Source organism: Talpa occidentalis, unplaced genomic scaffold, assembly GCF_014898055.3.
Source record: "Talpa occidentalis isolate TD23 unplaced genomic scaffold, MPIMG_talOcc4v2.1, whole genome shotgun sequence".
Lineage (NCBI taxonomy): Eukaryota > Metazoa > Chordata > Mammalia > Eulipotyphla > Talpidae > Talpa > Talpa occidentalis.
In genome coordinates, this window is record NW_026555331.1 from 3,349,184 (window position 1) to 3,367,581 (window position 18,398).

Here is an 18,398-nt window from a genome sequence, read left to right on the forward strand (position 1 = left end):
TATGTTTTGTGTTGATGCGGCGGATGGCAGAACCCATTTAGAATAGGCAGGTTTGTGGGGGTCTGGGGTGCCCCTCTCCCTGTCCTATAACACTCTCACCCCCCATCTCTGGCCTGCACCTCAGCTCTTCTACGCGAAATAAAGCCTTTTTCAAAAAAGCCCCCGGGGCTCTCGGTCCTTGTCCTCCGCAAGGAATTCCGTGGAGTCCGAGTCACAGAGAAGCAAGAGACGTGCTGCAGGTGAGGAGGATGGGCCGCTCTCCGGGCAGGGGCCCCCGGTACCGCTGGGGGAGAAGCAGGGCGTGCGGGCGTCTGGGCAAGGAGGGGCGTCGGCTCCGGGAGGCGCGTCGGCTCCGGGAGGCTGGGCTGGTCTCCCGCAGAGTGGGGGGGCCGGGCCCTGTTTCCCGGAGCCAGCCCTGGCCCGCTGCTCCCGCACTACCTCCCTGCTGGCGCTCGGAATGTAACAGGGTGGTCCCCAGGAAAGGGGGAGGTTCCCTGCCCCTCCAAGGGAGGGTGGAGCTGAGCAGCAAGAGGAGAAGCTGCAGAAGAGACTGAGGAAGGAAGCAGGATGGAGCAAGGAGACCTGGAGGAGGCACATGGAGCCTAGAGACACGTGAAGAAACTGCGCTTGTCTTTTGGTCGTGGACGGGGTGACACAGATGTGGGGGAGACCCGTGGGGAGGTGACCATGGCAGCTTTTATCTTGATGTTGATTTTGCTCTTTTCCTTCCGGGCTTGTCCGGTTGTTTGTGACCCTTTTCTGTGGGTCCCCACTGGAAGATGCTTTAGTCTTGTGGCAGGCTTTGGGGCCTTGCTTTGGGCCGACCCCATATGGATGGAGTTTTACCCACGAGGGGATGGGTAACTTTGGGTGCTTCATTTAGAAACTAGACTCTTTGCCTCACCTGTATTGTTTCCTAGTTTTTATTAAAGATCCTTCCCATTAAAGTGTCATATGTTTTGTGTTGATGCGGCGGATGGCAGAACCCATTTAGAATAGGCAGGTTTGCGGGGTTTGGGCTGACCCTCTCCCTGTCCTACAACAGGAATGTTGTAGAGCAACCCTGATACCAGAGTCTTGATGGCTTTAGTCTGGAGTGGGGGTGGGGTCCACAAAGCCTGTATGGGATTAGCTCAGGACATCATTTCCCCCTAACAGGAACACCCCATTTTTAATTGGCTTGGGGGCCTGGGCCCTTCCTGGGTCCTCACTCTCTTTCTGCTGATAGATGAGATTTTCCTGTGTTTCGTCTTGATGTGGGTTTGGAGAAGTGTGGGGTTCAGGGAGCGGGGTCTGGGGGCCCCCCCCAAGGAGAGTTTTGGCAGAACTCCCCTTTCAGGGCAAGCGGCATCTCCCGTGTCTGCAGGGACAGGGGCAGGCGCAGTTGCAGTGGAAGGGCAGGTTTGTTAGGAAAAGGGGCGGCCCTGGAGCGGGCTCCGCTCTGCTGGCGCCGGGAGGCTGGGGCGGAAGGTCCCCAGGGGCCGAGCGGGGAACAGGAGGGGGCTCAGTGGGCAGGGGCGGGGTCTGTGCAGGAGGATGAATTGGGGTTCCCTCCAGGGACCGGGTTCTCGGGCTCCTGCCTGCGGGTGGGTCTGGGCAGGTTCGGGCTGCAGGGCCTGGGCTGCTTCTGCACGGTGGGTCCAAGTGTTCAGCCTTAGGGCCGGGCTGCCATCTGACCTTATCAGTCCCTTTATCTATCCAGGCCCGGACTTCCCCTGGGCGAGGCTGGGACTGCATCCTGACCTTACTAAAGGACCCCGTGACCTTATTAAGCAACCGGACAGCAAGGGCAGCTGGGAGGGATGTGGCCTGAGGCCTGGGGGGAGGCCTGGCCTCTGTGGGGCTCTTACTGTTGTTCAGCCAGTGGTGCCTAGGGTGGTGCCCAGGGCTTACTCCAGTCTGAGGGAGGTCGGTTTGGAAGGTCGAGGAGGTTCCTTACAATCCCCCCCCCCACCCCCTACGTTGCCCTCGGGGGCTTGGCTTCCGCCTGTCTGGTGTCCGAGTCAGCCTCTCCCCACTCCGGTTTGGGTCTTGTGGCCCTGGTGCTGGTCCCGCTCTCAGCCTCCTCCTGGCCTTCTAGTCTCCCTGGATCCTGCTGGCTGAAGGGAGGCCTCAGCAGGACGCGGCCGCGGCACAGGTGTGGACAGCACGGTCACTGCCGTCGGGAAGTCAGCGCTTGCCAAGTCTCAAAAACATTCCGGTTGAGAGTTTCTGGCCGGCCTCCAGGAACCCCCACCGGCTTCTTACCTAAGTGCCAAGACCCGGAGGCAGCGGAGGCAGCAGCAGCGCAGCAGCCACACCCAGGCCTCCTGGGGCCCCTCCAGCCTACCGATATCCTCCGCTTAGGAGCCCAGCCTGGGGCAGAGACACCCCATCCCACAGCCCACCCTGAGGGTGTGCTTGCACGTGTGACAAGCGTGTGCGTGGGCATGTGTGTGCACCATGCAGTGTTCTGGAGGAACCCCCCCCCAGAACACCCCAGGCCTGGGGTGGCAAAGGGCAGGTGAGGGCCGGACCTGCAGCAGCAGCGGGGCTGGGAGCGGTGGGGTGAAAGTGGGGGGCTGGATACCCCCTCCCTGCAGGGGCTTCCAGCAAGGAGATAAGATCTGGGCAGGAAGCAGGTGCTCAGGCCCCTTCCTGAGAGGTGTTCCAGCAGCCCCTGGCAGGGGTGGGGCCAGGTGGCCCCAAGGACAGGCCTCCCCCAGCCAGGGGCTCCCAGCAGCAGGAGGAGGACCCTGGAGGCATCAGAGACAGCAGGGCTGCAGGCTGGGCCCATAGAAAACTTTCAGCACCAGCACCCCTTAGGGCAGGAAAACCAGCAGCTTCTGCATGCCCCACCCCAAATCGCTGCCAGACCCCTTCCACTGGAGGCCTGCCTCCTTGTCTGCCTGCCTCTCCTCGCCCGGGGGCCCTGTGGACTTGCAGACCCCGTGCTCCCCCCATGTTTCCATCACCAACCCAGCTCCTTCTGCCCAGGTGGCCCCGGAGAGGCTCAGGGGTGCAGAGGCTGTGGCCGGGCCGGGCGGACGAGTATGCAGGCTCTGGTCCTCCATCCTGCCACGCCACGTCACGGCCCTGCAGTGGTGTGAGGGTCAAGGGGCTGCGGCCTGGAGGCCTCACTGCAGCCCTTTGGGCTAGTTTCCGAAGGAGGAGAGTCGGTGGAGGAGCTGCTACAGGGCAGCCCCAATATAAAACTGGTTGCCCGGCTGTGGGTCCTCACCCGAGGCTTCAAAGGGACCTATTAATACTCTGCTGCGGGCGCACACAGAAGGTTCATAAAAGGTTTATTCACAGGGAAGGGGAAATGAGGAAATGGACAGCTCAGGGAGAAAAGAGGGAGATAAAGTCTTAAATGCGTCCTACCCGATCCGCCGGCCTGGAAACCCAAAGGCACGCTGGGAGCCGGCGGGGAGCCAAGAGGAGAGCCAAGAGCCGTGAAGCCGAGAGGCCCCCAAGACCCACGTGTCTGGTTTACACCAAACCTGGCTGCTTAACTCCACCCTCAGGTCCCAGCCACCCTCCCTTTGGTGGCCACGGGGTTTGTCATTTCCAGCGTCTGGATGGCTTGGTCTGGGGTGGGGGTGGAGACAGCAAAGCCTGTATGGGATTAGCTCAGGACATCCTTTCCCCCTGACAGAGCCACGCAGGGGAGAAGCTGGCCAGGCCCGGTGCCGGGGCCCTGTGCCCTCCCCGGCCAGCCCACGGCCCTCCGCTGCCCTCCCTGCAGGCTGAGCAGAGAGAGGAAGGAGGGCGGCCCGGCCTGCAGGCGTCCACTCTACCCGCCGTCTTGAGGGCCAGGGGGTGGGGGTGGGTGACACGCCCCCGGCTGGGCCTACATGGGAACCCACAGGTGAGCAGGGAGGGCAGCTCCCGGGCGGCCACCCACAGGCAGGAAGCCCGTCTGACACCATGAGGTGACCCTCTCTGCAGCCTCGGAACCCCCCTCCCCCCACAGCCTTGGACTGCCGCTGGCAGCAGGTGGGCTGCTCACCCCGTGGGTGGCCTGACCTGCCTGACCACAGCCAAGTGTTGTAGAGCAACCCCGATACCAAACGGGGTGCCTGACCGTGGGTCCTCACCCGCGCGCTTGAAAGGACTTATCCACGCTCCACTGCAGGCGCTCGCGGAAGGTTCCTGAAAGGCTTATTCAGCGGGGCGGGGGAAATGAGGAAACGCACGGCTCAGGGGGAAGAGTGGAGACAAAGTTTTCGATGCGTCCTACCGACCCTCCGATCTGGAGTCCCCAGTGGCGCTCTGGGCTCTGGGAGGGGCCGCGAGCCGGAGCCGGGAGGCCAGGAGGCGAGGAGAGAGCCCCCAAGGCCCACGTGTCTGGTGTTTATCCCCACCTGGCTGCTGAGCCCCCCTCAGGTCCCAGCCACCTTCCCTCTGGCGGTGACGGGATGTGTCTCTCCCCACGTCCTGACGGCTTTGGTCTGGCGTGGGGGTGGCGTCCACCAAGCCTGCGTGGGATTAGCTCAGGACAGCCTCTCCCCTGACGAGGACAGTGGGTCTCAGGAGCCCTGGGCCGGGGGAGGGACAAAGAGAAACTCTGGGAGAAGAGCTGGGGACGGCCCGTCGGCAGGAGGCCCGTGGCCACGGGCGGAAGAGCGGGTCAGGCCAGGGGTGGGCGGCGCGGAGGAGAGAAGAACGTGCTGAAGGACCCCTGGACGCGGCCCGCGCCGGCGCCCCTCGGCCCTCCTGGCAGCGCTGGAGTCTTTGCTTTGGTTCTTTTTCCCCCGAGTAACCCTTTGCTCACGTTCTTGAATAAAGTCTGCCCCTCTCTGCTCGCCCACCTGCAAAGTCTGCCAATTCCCCTTCCCGGCCCCGGGGGACACATCCCGGGAGGCTCAGGGCTCAATGGGCAGCCTGGGGGCCTCAGGCCCCCCGCAGCTTCCTGTCCCCCCAAGCCCAAGCCGGGAAAGGAATTCGCAGGGTGGTAGCTGAGTGAGCAGGGGAAGCAGACTGTGAGAAAGTGAATCCTCTCACCGCGCCCCACACCTCTGCTGCACCCCAGGTCTTGTGTGCATAAATAAACGAATCTTTTAGAAAAAGAAGAAAGTGAAGAACCAGTTAGGGGAAGGCAGGAAGCAGGGACCCCAGGGACGCCGCGCCCCGTCCCGCCTGGGTCCGGGGAGCTGAGCCCTTTTCCTCCACTCTGACGCCTCCTCAGCCCTCGCGCGGCGGCTCTTCCTCCCGCGCCCACAGTCCTCGCACACGGCCCGCGCCCCGCTCTTAGCTCAGAGTTTCTCTCTTCACCTCCCCTGGCCGAGATGCACTGTCGCCGTTAGCCTCACGTTCCAGCCTCAAACTTACTGCCTCGCCGGCCCTCCCGAGCTCCCCAGCCCTCACCTGGGGGCCTGCCCGGCTCCCCGAGGCCCCCGCTGCGCTGCCCTGCAGCTGCCCCTCAGCCCTGACTGCCCTGGACGCACCCCCAAGGCAAGAAGCAGGGAGCAGGTGGGAGCCACCCGTGTGGGCCGTTCTGTGGGCCCCAATGAGGGGGGGCCGGGGTCCCCTGTCTCCTGCCTCCCTCCTGTTCTCTAGGATCAAAGGAAAGATGGAGTTCAAGGTCACCTCTGAGCAAGGATCCGGTGGGCGGCGTCCCTGAGAGGAGGCGGGCGGCAGTGGACAGTGGGATGAAGGCGGGCGCTGGCCGCCACCCCCCCACCCCCCCTCCGGATCCCAAGAGCGCCGACAAAGGAGGCAGGAATGGAGGCCTTTGAGGTGCGCTGCCGTCAGAGGGCGCGGTCCGGAGGGGGCGGCCAACACCCTGATGCCACTGCCTACCCACTTCCCGTCCAGCTGGCTCTCCACAGGGAGGAGGGAAGGGCCAGCTCAGTGGTCTGCCGGCCGTCCCCCTGCCGGGGCGGGGAGGTCCAGTCCCCCACTCCTTGTCGCCCTCCTCTGCCCTCATGGCCAGGCGCTGAAGCTGGTCTGCAGGGGACCCCTCCCCGCCCCCCCTTCCGCGCTGCTGGAACATTCGCTCAGGACAGACAGGCCTGTGTGCGGCTGCTACTGCACCCTGCAGGCTGCCCGGCTCTGAGAGCAGACCTGTGGGGGTGGGGCGTGCCCCCCTCTCCGAGTCTTCCCAGCTTCCTGTTCTCGGGGTGCCCCTTCTGCGTGGCCTCAGTGCCGTCTGTGCGCAGCTGTGGGCCCTGGGCCCTCAGGACCGGGGCACGTCTCCGTTATCTGCCGTCATCGCAGTTCCCGCTCGAGGCGCCCGAGGCCCTGCGTCTCCTGGTCGGCCGGGGCAACCTCTGCCTCGGGCCTGCGCAGAGAGAGCTGCAGGCCGCGGAGCTGGGCTGGGTCAGGTGGTGGTGTTCTTTTTCTTTTTTTTAAACTTTGTATAGACGAACCGGGGTGCTGGCCAGAGGTGCGGGAGGTGAGAGGCCTCCCCAGAGACAGAGCGGGGAGCAGAACAGGCGGATCCACTGAAACCCACTGCTGAGGGGAGCAGCGGGCGAAACAGAAGAGGTCCCTGGCCGGGGATTGAGCTCAGGCTGCAGTGGCTGGGACAGCCTGAGACCGTCCCCCGAGGCCACCGGGGAGGTCCCTCCGGTGTGGTTATCCGTGATGGTCGGTGTTACCCAAGGTCCAGTGTGGAGAAGGCCCAGGGTGCCGGCTGTGTTCCGGGTGGGGTGGGGCTGGAGCTCGAGGCCAGTGCCTGCCCAGAAACCCCAGGGTCATGCCCTGCAGAAGCCCGTACAGGCCGGGAAAAGGGGGGCCTGGACGTGGGCTGCTGGCTGTGGCCGCGCCGGGGCTAGGTTTCAGTTCTCTGCTCCTCAGTCACTTCCACGAACAGGCCTCGGGGTTGTCTATGCCCCGGCGCGGCGAGTGAGACCTTCCATTCCACTTCTCTGGTTTCCTCTTGGGTCGGGATTCTTCTCCCTCCTTTGACCGCCGTCCTTTGTGAGAGGTGTCGCTGGTAAACCACAGCCGCCAGGTGCTGGCTGGCGGGGGTGGAGCTGAGCCCCGCTCCTGGCCCCAGGCAGTTTGGGGGCCTTGAGTGGACAAGGAAGGTCAAGGCCCAGGGTCCCGGCCAGGCCACGTGACCGGGGCGTGGCCCCTCAGTGCGGACCTCCCCACAGACAGCCAGGGCCCATGGCGCCCCGTCAGAAGACCCCGGGCAGAGTGCAGACAAGGCCAAGTCTGCCTCAGCACAGACCCCCGCGAGGCCGGCTCTGTGAAGGGTCTCAGCACACCCGCCTTTTTCTTTTCAGCTCTGAGTCTGGTGAATTCTCTGTCCCCACACGCCACCGCACCCCGAGATTGCTCCCCACAACATGGGCTGCTGCATTTTTTCCAGCTGAACTCATTTATCAGCTCTGATGCGTTTGTGTACTGGATGCTTTGGTGTTTCCTGCCTCCACCCATCACGGTCTCATTTCTGCGTGACTCTTAACCTCTGGTTTCGGGGTTCCTCAGCTCCTGACGGCGGCCATGAGACTGTAAACCACACCCTGGCAAAGCAGAGCGTCTAGAGATGGTGCATCCGGGAGGAGCCCGGGCAGAGTCCGGAGAACACCTGCGAGGAGAGGCGGGGACTCCTGGCTTAAAGGGGGGCAGGGGCCACTGGGCTCCCTTCCTGGGGTGCATTGTGCAGGCACCCCCGGGGCATTGGTTTCTAAGTCACCCTCTACTGTGCTCCTGGGTGTTGTTTTATTCATTGTTAATTTTATTATTATTATTTTTTAAAGATGCATTCGTTTATGCATACAAGACCTGGGGTGCAGGCGGTGAGAGAACTCCCCAGAGACAGAGTGGGGAACAAAGCAGGCAGACTGACTGAAATCCACTGCTGAGGGGAGCAGCGGGCGAGACAGGAGAGGCCTGCTGCGCCCTGTGGGCAAGCTCCCTGGCCGGGGATGGGCTCAGGCCGCAAAGGTCACCGCCTGAGACGAACCCCTGGCTCCCAGGGAGGCCCAGTCATATGGTATTTTAAAGATAATAACCAGAATTGCTAGTGAGGGGCACCCCGGGACCCCCAAACTCGCACACTCTAAAGGGTTGGGCCTTGCACGCCGAGTGTGGAGGGGCTGTGACGGGTCAGCGCGCCGGAGGCAGAAGCATGACCGTTTCCCCATGGCCACCCTCAGGCACCCACCCCTGGGGTTCGTGAGGGGGCGTGCCTGGAAGTCTGCCCCCCAGGCGCCTTCTGGGGTGAGCCATGGGAAGGGAGAAGGGGCCAAGCGGGGCGAAGCAGCACCGGAGGGCGAGTCCCAGCACCTCCTGGGGTCTCGGCCTCCCCAGTCTCCCCGCGGCTCTGCCCAGTGTCCCCAGTGCAAGCCCACAGCTTGCAGCTGCCGGGATCCTTTGCCAGGAGCCCCTCCTCGAGCCCAGAGCCCCCTTGCTCAGCCCCCCTGGGGGGCTGCTCCGGAGAGGCCTCTGCCGCGGGGGTTGAGGCTGGGCCAGCTCTCCTGCCCCGGGCCGGCGCCGCGGGCTGAGGGCGCTGGTGCGGCGGCCACATGTCCCCTGCGCGCCTCCGGGGCCCCCAGAGCAGGAGCCGCCGCTGCCGCGTGGTGCCTGAGCCAAGGGCCTCGGCATTTGCTTCGGGGAAGTTCCGTCCAGGGCGTGGAGGGCGGGAAGGCACTTGCAGAACAGGGTCAGTGTCAGGAGGCGACCTCGTCGCCCACCTGACCCGGGCAGGGGCTTCGGATGCGCCGCGGGAACTTCCCGCGTTCCAAGCAGACTTGGCTCTCGGTACCGGCGAGGCCGGGGTCCCGCCAGAGGCCGGCAGAGGGAGCCGCCAGGGCAGGAGGGTCTGTCCTCCGGGAGGGTCACTCGGCAACTGGCCGCTGGTCACGAAGGAAGACGAGCGCTGGCGGAGGCATCGTCCACTCAGCAGGGCCGGCCCCTGCGCTCCGGCGCCAGGTGCACACGCTGCGGGGCGGCCCGGCCTGGCCGGCCTCGAGCCGGCCTCAGTCTCGCCCAGTCTGAGGGATGCTCTGCCCCCGGGCCGGCCGCGAGCCTCCCCCCGCCAGGTCTCTGCCTGCCCAGTGCCCTTTCCAGGAGGACCCGCTCTCCCGTGGAGCCAAACCAGCTCTTCCCTCCACACAAGCACGGCTCTGCCCCGGCCCCGGGGTTCCAGCCCGAGGTTCTAGGCCGAGGAGGACCGGGCGGCTCGCAGGCCGCGACACCAGCCCCCGGACTCCGGCAGGTGGAGGAAGCGCTCCCGCCAGGGCGCCGCGCAGGGGCCGGCTGGCCGACAGCGCCGCCCGCTGGCCCCGCTCGGGCGAGAGCAGCCCCGCTCTGCCGTCCCGGGATGGGCCTCCGAGCCCGCCCCGCTGCTGCCCGGGAGGGGCTGCCCTTGGTCCCGGTCTCTCTAGCAGCTGCGGGGAGCAGCCGTGTGCGGCCGCCAGGGGGTGTCTCTGATGGGGGAGGAACTGGGCAGGACTGGGGTGAGAGGCCGGGAAGGAGGGGTCACCGGCCAGAGCTGGAGACTGGGCCAGAGGAACCCACGCAGCCGCTCAATGAGCGACCCAGGACTGAGCAAGGAAGGCCAGGCGCAGGCGCGGGGGCCACGGAGCCTGAGGGCGGGTGGAGAAGCATCTCCGTCCTCCCCAGCAGAGAGGCCCTCGGGCCAGCCCTGGAGATGATCCATCTCCCAGCAGTTGCAATCCCTGCGGCCTGCGGCCACACAGGGCTTCTCGCTGACCCCCTCCGTGGGGAGCTCCCCCGGGCTGCCCCCTGTGGCCTCGCAGGTGCCTCTCGGCAAGCCCGTCCCTCGGGGCGGCCTCTGCCCGCGGGTGTCCATGAGCGTCCCTCATTCTTCCCTCCCTGTCAGGACAAACCTGCCCCTTCGGCCTCGGCCGGTCGGCGTGAAAGGGCCTGCGTGGTAAAGGAAAGGCGAGCCCGGCTAAACTTCTCAAAGGGGGGGGCGGATTTATCGCCCCCCCGCCCACCCCCCCCCCGGGATTCACAGACCCAGGGTGGGGGTTGGTGAAGCTGCTGGCAGTCAGGGGAGGCAGGTTTTTACAGGGTGGGGAGAGGAAACCGGTGGGGGAGCTGGTGTGAGGACCAGAGCTGCTCTCTGAGGTGGCAGCAGGCCCGTTCTCGCCCCTAGGTGGCCCCTCCTTCTCTCCCCCATGGACCTTTCACTGTGCCCTGAAGAAACTCGCCTGGACCTGGTGGGTGGCGCTGAGGGGGGCTCTGGGGACACTTCCCGGAGGAATCCAACGACCCGCGCTCTCTCTCTCTGGACCTGACACCTCCAAGGGGACGTCCCCTCGCAGCCCCTGGGCCTCCAGCTGCCCTGGGTCCCTGTGCGAAGCCCTGTGTGGCCATGGTGGGGGGGGGGCTGAGGGGCCTTTTGGGGCTGCAGCTTGCCCACGGCCCTGCCCGCACTCTGAGGTGCCCTGGCTTGATTCTGACCTCATTTACCGCGAGCCTCCCTGCCTTATCTGGCTAAGGGAGATTAGGGCCTGGTGGCTTTGTTACGCAAATCTGCCCAATCTCACGCCCCAACCATAAGTTTTGTTAAGCAAAAGTTGTCAAAAGCTTTCGGCTGGGCTGCTAGGTCGCAGCAAACCACAAGCAGCTGGAGGCCTGCACCCCAAGGCGTGGCCAGATACACAGTGACACAGCAAGTGCTGGGGGGGGGGGCACCCCGCTGGGCCTGGAAGCCTGGCAGGCTCTAGGACACAGCACACCCCAACCCCCCAGTCCTGGCCGTCCTCCCTTGAGGCCCTGTCACAGCGCAGGCCCCCTCCTGGCCCCTCTGTCCTGGCCGGGTCCTCCCCGAGGCACTCCCTCCATGTGGGCCTTGGGCAGACACCGGCTCCACAGGCTGTCCTGCTCTGTCCCCTCTTTTTCCTGACGGTCACTCGGTCACCCCACCTAGCCGCTCGCTCTCCAGGGAGGGGCTGTGGAGCCCCAAGGACCGCAGAGGAAAGCTGCGTGAGGGGTGCAGAGGCAGAACAGGCCGGGGCGCGTCCAGGGCAGTCAGGGCTGAGGGGCAGCCGCAGGGCAGCGCAGCAGGGGCCTTGGGGAGCCGGGCAGGCCCCCAGGTGAGGGCTGGGGGGCTCTGCGAGGCAGTAAGTTTTGAGGCTGGAATGTGAGGCTAATGGGGACAGTGGATCTTGGGAGCCCTCGGCCAGGGGAGCTGGGGCGCATCTGCCGGAGGGGTCGGCCCCGGGGAGGAAGAGCCAGTCACAAAAGGACACGAAAGCCAGGGCGTCGGTGGAAGAGCCTCCCCGAGACCGGTGACCAGTGGCGGCAGACGCGCCTCGTCTGGAGTTGGCGAGTTTTCTGTCGACGACGGGACATCCTGCCTGCTCTGCTCTCGCGGCCAGTGCCAGTCGGAGCGCAGCTCCCTCCCGGGGGCTCAGGGCCGCCCTCTGCTCTCCCGCCCTGGCTCGCGCCTGTGCTCAAAGCCCCCCTCAAAGCTTTCATTTTTAGATCTAATTTTAAGTTAACAAATGACACTTGAAACCGCAGCTTCCTCCTCACTGTGACCCGGACTCTGGCTCCAAAGCCGGCCCCTGCGTCGGCCACCAAGCCGGGCACAAGGCGCTTGTTAAGTCACTTCTCACCATGGCAGAGAAATGCGACCCGGGGATGGAGTGCAGGCCCAGGAGGAGGCAGGGGGCAGGTGCGAGGGATGGCAGAGGGGCGGGGAGAGGAGGGGGACCCTCATGCTCAGCCCCGACAGAGGAAGGGGGGAGGCAGCTCTTGGGGGGACGGTGGGTTACGTGGTCACGCTGACGAGGAAGCGCTGCCCCTGCTGACCAGTTTCTAGAGGTTGCGCTTCCTTGGCTCCCCGGTGGTGGTGGGGGACACCCTGAGGAGCTGAGATTCCCTCTGAGAGGAAAGAAAATGCAAAGGACGTGGGGGCAGGACGTGGGGGCAGGAAGCGAGCAGCAGCCAGGCCACTGTAAGGGCCCCCAGGCCTGCCACTGCCCGGCCCATGAAGGTGCCTTATGACAAACCCTTTCTGCCCCGAGCCCTTTTCTGCCAGAGCCTGGGCTTATAGGCAGGGCGGCTGCCAGAGACCCTAGTCACCTGCATGATGCCTCCTGACGCCTCCAGGGGCTCCTGTCCTAAGGCCAGTCCCACCCCTACCCGGACCAGACCCGGAGGGAGCCGCAGCCTCTCCTGGGTGGGCTGCCCGCCGGGTCTCCCTCCCCAGCCGCCTGCCAGCCCAGCAGCCTCAGACGCTGTCTCCTGCCCAAGGGCCACTTCTGACAGGCACTCAAGCTCCCTGTGTCTGCAGTCTCAAAAATAACCAGCTTAAGATAATCCTTAGGCCAAAGGCCTATTTGGGGTTCACATTCTGTTCCCCTTCTATGCGTGCGTGTGGTGGTTGGCTGAACCCCCAGTGCTCAGCAGCCTCCCTGTGTCCAGATCCCCGGCCCCACGCAGGGCGGGGGAACATGTGGACTCAGAGCTTCTGAGGGTGCCCAGGCCACAGTGCTGGAGAGCCCGGGCTCTCGTGAGGGCACAGGGCAGCGAGGGCAGGGATGGTCCAGGGTGGCCCCACGCACCCGCCCACTGAGGGACGAGCCTGCAGAGGCAGCGTGTCTTGCACCTCGCGGCTGCCGGTGCAACCTTGAGTCCGTGGGGAGAAAGGGAGACCAGCAGCCACAGCCAGCGCCGGGCAGTGTCAGGACAGCAGGCGTGGGCTGGGAGAACCCCAGGGATGCTCCAGAGGGGCCTCCAGGGCGGGTTGGAGCCGAGGGTGCTCAGATGGGCCACAGCCCAGGATGAGGGTCAGGTGACAGGGGACCTGTCCTGCAGAGCAGGCAGGGGACAGGCAAGGGGACTGGAGTGGCCCGGCCTGCACGCGGGCGCCTGGGAGTGCAGCCCTGCCCCAGGATTCGGCACTGTAGGCCCCAGAGCTGGCCTCTGGGCTCTGGTGTCCTCTACCCCGGGAGCCGGCCCCTGGGCGTGCAGGGCTGTGGGCGGGCGGGCAGCCAGGGCTGGGAGGAGCAGCCGTGGCCGGGCCAGAGGGGCCAGAGTGAGGGTGGGGGGTGGACAGGGGGCTCCTGCTCAGGCCTGTTGCCCTGCCCCCGGCCCACTGCTCTCACCCGCTGGGCTCCTGCCTGTGTCCAGAGGCCTGTCATGTGGCCCCGGGCGCTCTAGCCCCATCCCGGCAGTCTGGCCAGTGTCCTTCCGGGGTCCAGAGTCCTCAGGGTGCAGGCTCACCTGGGAGTGGAGGGCGGGGACCTGAGGAGAGGCTTACTCAGGGGCCTGGCCCCTGTCACCACCTTATCACAGTCTCCACCCCCACCTGCTGCGAGCCTGGCCCAGGGTGTGGAGCCCAAGGCCGTGGGACATGAGCTCCCCCGGCATGGATGGGGGTCCAGGGGACGCCCCTCCCAGGGCAGAGTGGACGGGCAGCTTAGGGAGGCTGCGCTCGCAGATGCCCTCCTGGCGGGGCCCGCGTGGGGCCTGGGAGGGCAGAACCGGGCCCGCAGGGCGATTCCTGAGGGTGTCCACCCTGGCTGCTGGCTCATCCCACCCACGTGACGTCGCCGGGGCTGTGACTCTCCATGCAGAGTGCAGGCCCCGGAGTGACTAATGTGGCTGAGGTGGCGCGTAAGGCCCGCTGACCTCCCAGGCCAGGTGCCGGGGCCTGAAGGCAGGGCCACCATCACTCCACACGTCTGCACCGCGCCCACCCACCCCCCCCCCGCCATCGCCACAATGTCACCCCCACCGTCATGCCCCTAGCGCTGCCGCCCCAGGAACAGGAGCCCTGGCCAGCGTGCCTCCAGGCCGAACAGGTTTCCCTTACGTGGGGTTCATCGTCCTCCCCTACTCCTCCCCACACCCTAAATTCCACGGTCCTTTCAGGCTTAAAACCCTGTTGTTCCTCCATGAGGCTCCCCAGTGCTCGAGGCCCAGAACCCCAGGCCCGAGGGGTCCAGCCCCGCAGGCACTGCTGAGGGGCAGCGCCAGCCTGGGCAGTGAGTACGGTGGGCACTTGGGGTCAGCAGCCGCAGGGCCACCGCCACCCACCACTCCGTGACGGCGGATGGGGTCCGCCCTCCCCAAGGCCTGCTGCGAGGGGCTTGCGGGTGGCCAGGGTCTGCACTGAGCCAGCCGGGCGGCAGGGCAGGCGCTGCCCACTCCATGGGGCTCCCCATTGCCCTCCTGTCCCAGCCCCAGCCTGTAGCCACTGCACTTGGGGTCCCCTGCGCGGAACCCGGGGCCGCCTGTGTCCCGCTGGGCGCGCTTGGCAGATATGGGGCCACGTCTGGTCCCGGCTGCTGCCACGGGGCCCCAGCACAGGCGCTGCCCTCGTCCCAAGCCCGCGCGGTCTCTGGCTGCTGCCCAGTGTCCATAGGGCCGGGCCCAGGAGAGCTTGCTTCCTGACCCTTTGCCTTCCAGAGGCTTCTGTGGGGTGTGACGCCACACAGCGTCCCCCCGCCCCAGCCCTCCTCCCTCCTCTGACCAGGCTGTGCCTGGCTCCTGCCGCTGCTCGCCGGCCGGCCCTCATGCTGCTGCCCACGCCTGTCGCTGCCCGCCCCTCGGCTTGTCCCCCAGACAAGAGTCTGGTGAGAACTCGCTTGCCGGCCGCCGCGGGCGGCTTCCTCACTCTGCCGCGGGCGTGCGGCTCCAGGTCGCTGACCGCGCTCTGCCCGTCGCGGGGCGGACGGTGGCTGTGACTCACGGGGCGGGCGGCCGTGGCTGTGGGGAGTCCAGCACAGCCGGCCTGCTTTCCTGTCCACTGGACCTGCCTGGGGGTCGAGAACAGGCTTGGAGGAGCCTGCTGGGGGGGCTGCCAGTGGGGGGCTGGGCCTGTCCCGGCCTGGGGCCTCAAGTTGGGAGGCAAAGCCCCTCAGGGACAGTGGGACTCTGGGGGCAGCTGGGACTCCGTGACCTGCCCATGGCCTCCCCTGGCTTTGGCTCCCCTGCCCACGGGTCAGGTCAGGCTCACACCCGGAGGCAGCCAGCACAGCTCCCCAGCCCCTCCCGCCGGGCCCGTGACCCCGCATTGCGCTCTCGGGCCTCTGGGGGTGGAGGCACGAGCCAGGGCCCCAGCTCTGCCACGTCCATGGCCTCAGGGAGAGCCGTGCTGGGCTCCTCAGCCCTGTCGGAGGAGCAGAGGGCCAGGCGGGCTCTGGAGAAGTCGTGTGTCCCCTGCTTGTGACCTGGGCAGGGATGCGACCTCTGGCCTCTGCTTTGGGCCAGGCCGTGGCACTCAGGAGGGGCCCTGGGCTCTGGGCCCCAGCCCGGATGGTGGGGCTCAAGGCAGGTCCAGGGGCAGCCCTGGGCGGCCTTCAGCCTAGCCAGGGGTGGGACGTGGACCCCGTCTCTGGTGTCCAGGCCCCCTCCAGGCTTTGGGTCCAGTCTTGGCCCCTGGGGCTGCCCTCTGGGCTGGGCTGGGCCACTCCCTCTCCCGGCCACTGCCCCCCCCGCCTGCTCTCTGGGGACCGGGGCTCCCGTCTGCTTACTCCTGCCTGGGGTTACTGCCTGGTGCCGGCGAGTGGGTCCGGGGACCTGGGCCGCCCCACGCCCGGGGCTGTCTCCGAGGCCGAGGCTGTCCTAGGGGGTGACCGACCAAGGGGAGACGCGGCGCACAGGTAAGACGCACCGCAGAGCGGCTCGGGCACGGCTGATGCTGGCCCCAGGCCCCCTGATCTTAGGAGGCGGCACCACTTCCATAAAAGGAAGGCCGCGACTTGGGGCTCTGGGCCTTCCTTTCTGGGGCTGCCTGCGGGGACAGCCCTCCACACCCGTGACGCAGACTCCCTGCTGGCCCCTGCCAGAGCTAGCGGACCCACAGGTGCTCACCGCCGACTCACCGCGCCCGCTGAGGTGAGTAAGCGGCTGTCTGGCCCCGCCCGCCCTGCTATAAGGCCCGCGGCCCTCTGCCCAGCAGGTACCCTCCTCGGCCCGCCACCCATGGGGACCCGACTGCTGCTGCTGCTGCTGCTGCTGCTGCCGCCTCGGCCAGGTGAGCCTGGCGTCCCCCGCCCACACCCTGCCTGCCTCCCCGAGGGCGGCCCAGGTCCCGCTGCCTGGGGCTGGGGCACAGAGGGTCCCACACACGTCTGCCCCGGCCCTGAGCCGCTCTGGGGCAGCCCTGGCGGAGCACCCTCGGGGCTGGGCTGCTGTTGCTGAGCTGTCACCAGGGCTGGTCTGGCTGGTCTGGGTGGGGGCAGGTAGGAGCAGGGAGGTCTCAGGGCTCCGGGGTGGAGGTCGGGGCAGCTCCTGCTTCTTAAAGAGCTGACAGGGAGGCCCCCAGCAGCCCCGCCACACCATGCACCCACGGTTCGGGAGACAGCACCCCGGCTTGGCCTCTGACCCCCACTGTGCCCCCAGCCCAGGCATTGAGTTGCCACCAGTGCACCTCTGCCCAGGGGACCTGCCTCCGGCCCACATCTTGTGACACCGGTGCCCGCTACTGCCTGACCACGTGGAACAGTGAGTGTGGGCTGGGGGGCGGGGGGCCTTGGGAGCCGGAGGGGCCTGGGGGGCGGGAGGTCTGGGGGGGTCAGGGGGCCGCGGGCTGCTGCCTGACCACATGGGACAGTGAGTGCGGGCTGGGGGGCGGGGGCGAGACTGGGCCTAGCAGCTCTAAGGGACTGGGCAGTGTCCTCCCTCCAAGCGAGAATGAGGCTGTGGCCTCCACCGAAGGCCCGTGGAGTGGCGAGCAGGTGGCCGAGCGGACGGGCCTCCCCAGGCACACATTGCGCCTGCTGCGTTGTGGTTACTGGACACGGCTGCGGGGGAGGGGGAGGAGGAGTTCAGGGCAGGGCCGTGAGGCTGGACCTGGCCACAGGTGCTGACCCCGGGTGCCCTGAGACCCGGCCCCACTTACCTCCCGCTGTGCGCCCCATTGCTGGGCGGGTGCCGCGGGACGGCTGGACATGCTGCTCACCGGGCGGGGCGGCTCTCAGCTCCCACCTTGTGTTTTCCAGCCCCCCCCGGTCAGGGAACGAAGGTCATCAAGTCCTGTGCTTACAGATGCCCAGGAATCCAGGAGAGCCTGCCCTTCTCCTGGGCCTCCTGCTGCAATGCCGACCTCTGCAACCGCGCCGGGACCCGGGGCCCGGCCACGCGCTGCCGCTGCTGCTCAGCCTAGGCGCCGCCTACCTCAACCGGTAGGGTAGGCCCGGGCCGCCTGTGGACACCCGCCTCTGCCCCACCTCCAGGGGATGGATTCCAGGACACGGCGGCTCAGCCCTCGCCTCTGTCCAGGGTGATGGCCCTGACTGCCCCAGGGGGCCTCGCAGGCTGAGCCCCTGGTGGCTGCTGGTCTGTCTCCCCAGAGGCCGCTGCCCCTGTCCTGCACACCATCCTATTAAAGCGTCACTGGACCGCCGGCCCTGTCAGAGCCTGTGGTCCGCACTGCCCCGGGGCCCGAAGCAGCAGCCCAGGCGCCCCTGCAGGGCACAGGCTGGTCCTGGCAGACAAAGGTCTCCTGGGGGCCGCCTGCAGGACCTGGCCGCCCCGGCCATCGAGACCAGCCCCAGAGGACACCAGAAGGGGAGCTGTGCCAGGACAGAGGGTTCCTGACCCGGCCCGTGCACACCCACAGGCAGGGCAGGGCTTTGTGGCTGACAGGGCCAGCGCTGCTGGTTGCTGGCGTGAAGCATGGCCAGGTGCTCCGCTCGCCACACCTCAAATTGTTAGGGGGATGCAGCATGGGTTGGGGGCAGGGTCCACCCCAGGGGACCCCGTTATTAAAGTGTCACTGGTCCCCCTGCGTGGTGTCCTGTGTGAATGTGACTCGGGAACACATGTCAGGTGGGCCTTGTATAGTGGCCTCGTCCGGCGTACCCTTCCCTGCAGGGTCCTCGACCCCCGCCTGTGGCCACTGGTGCCCCCACTTCTCCTGGGTGGACCGCACGGCTGGCGCGCTGTGGCCTGGGACCCCGGGCGGGTTGGGCAGGGTCGACAGCCTTGTGCACCCCCGCCCACCACCTTCTAGAAGAATCTGCAGCCTCAGTCCCTTCCTTGTTCCCAGCTCCAGACCGCGGCTCCGGGATGGAACGGGAAGCGGGGCGGCCAGAGTGCCGCCTGGGGGTGCCAGCCCGCCTGGGGCACCGCTTGCTCAGGGCTGTCCCCCCGCTGGGCCCTGACTGCAGTGGGGCTCGGAAACGCCTGGCCTGGCTCCGGGGCTCCTGGGGCCCAGGTCTCCTGGCAGCTCCCTGACTTGCCGGGTCCAGCAGCTTTTGGTGGCAGGGCTGGGCCTGGGGCTCCCTCCTGTGCCCCCTGCTGGGCCGGGGCGGGGTGCTGGGCACTGGGCAGATGCCCCCCACCGCCCTGCCTGCGCACGAGGAAGCGGGAAGAGGCCCTTACAGGGAAGGTCCAGGGAAGCTGCGCGATGCCCAGCGCGGACCCCACCTCACCTGCCCGCAGCCCGCGGGTTTCCTTCGGGGACCTTGACCGCCAGCGCCCCCTGCCGGTGGACGGAGGCAGAGGCCGGCTGTCCGGCCCCCCCGCCCCCC

The 18,398-nt window shown here is 67.0% G+C and overlaps 1 protein-coding gene across 1 annotated transcript; it reads left to right on the forward strand.

Annotated features, from left to right (window-relative positions):
- Window positions 1-15,846: 15,846 nt before the first annotated feature.
- Window positions 15,847-17,029, forward strand: LOC119242459 (ly-6/neurotoxin-like protein 1). The gene is made up of 3 exons (XM_037508131.1): window positions 15,847-15,898; window positions 16,267-16,368; window positions 16,866-17,029. Exons 1-3 carry the CDS (start codon window positions 15,847-15,849, stop codon window positions 17,027-17,029), a joined length of 318 nt encoding a protein of 105 aa, XP_037364028.1.
- The last annotated feature ends 1,369 nt before the right edge of the window (window positions 17,030-18,398 follow it).

Bases quoted from the DNA above. Each gene is read 5' to 3' on its own strand.
- LOC119242459 (XM_037508131.1), top strand. From the start codon at position 15,847: ATGGGGACCCGACTGCTGCTGCTGCTGCTGCTGCTGCTGCCGCCTCGG. The intron at 15,899-16,266 runs GTGAGCCTGGCG...CTGTGCCCCCAG, and splicing joins GCTGCTGCCGCCTCGGCCAG to CCCAGGCATTGAGTTGCCAC. The intron at 16,369-16,865 runs GTGAGTGTGGGC...TGTGTTTTCCAG, and splicing joins CTGCCTGACCACGTGGAACA to CCCCCCCCGGTCAGGGAACG.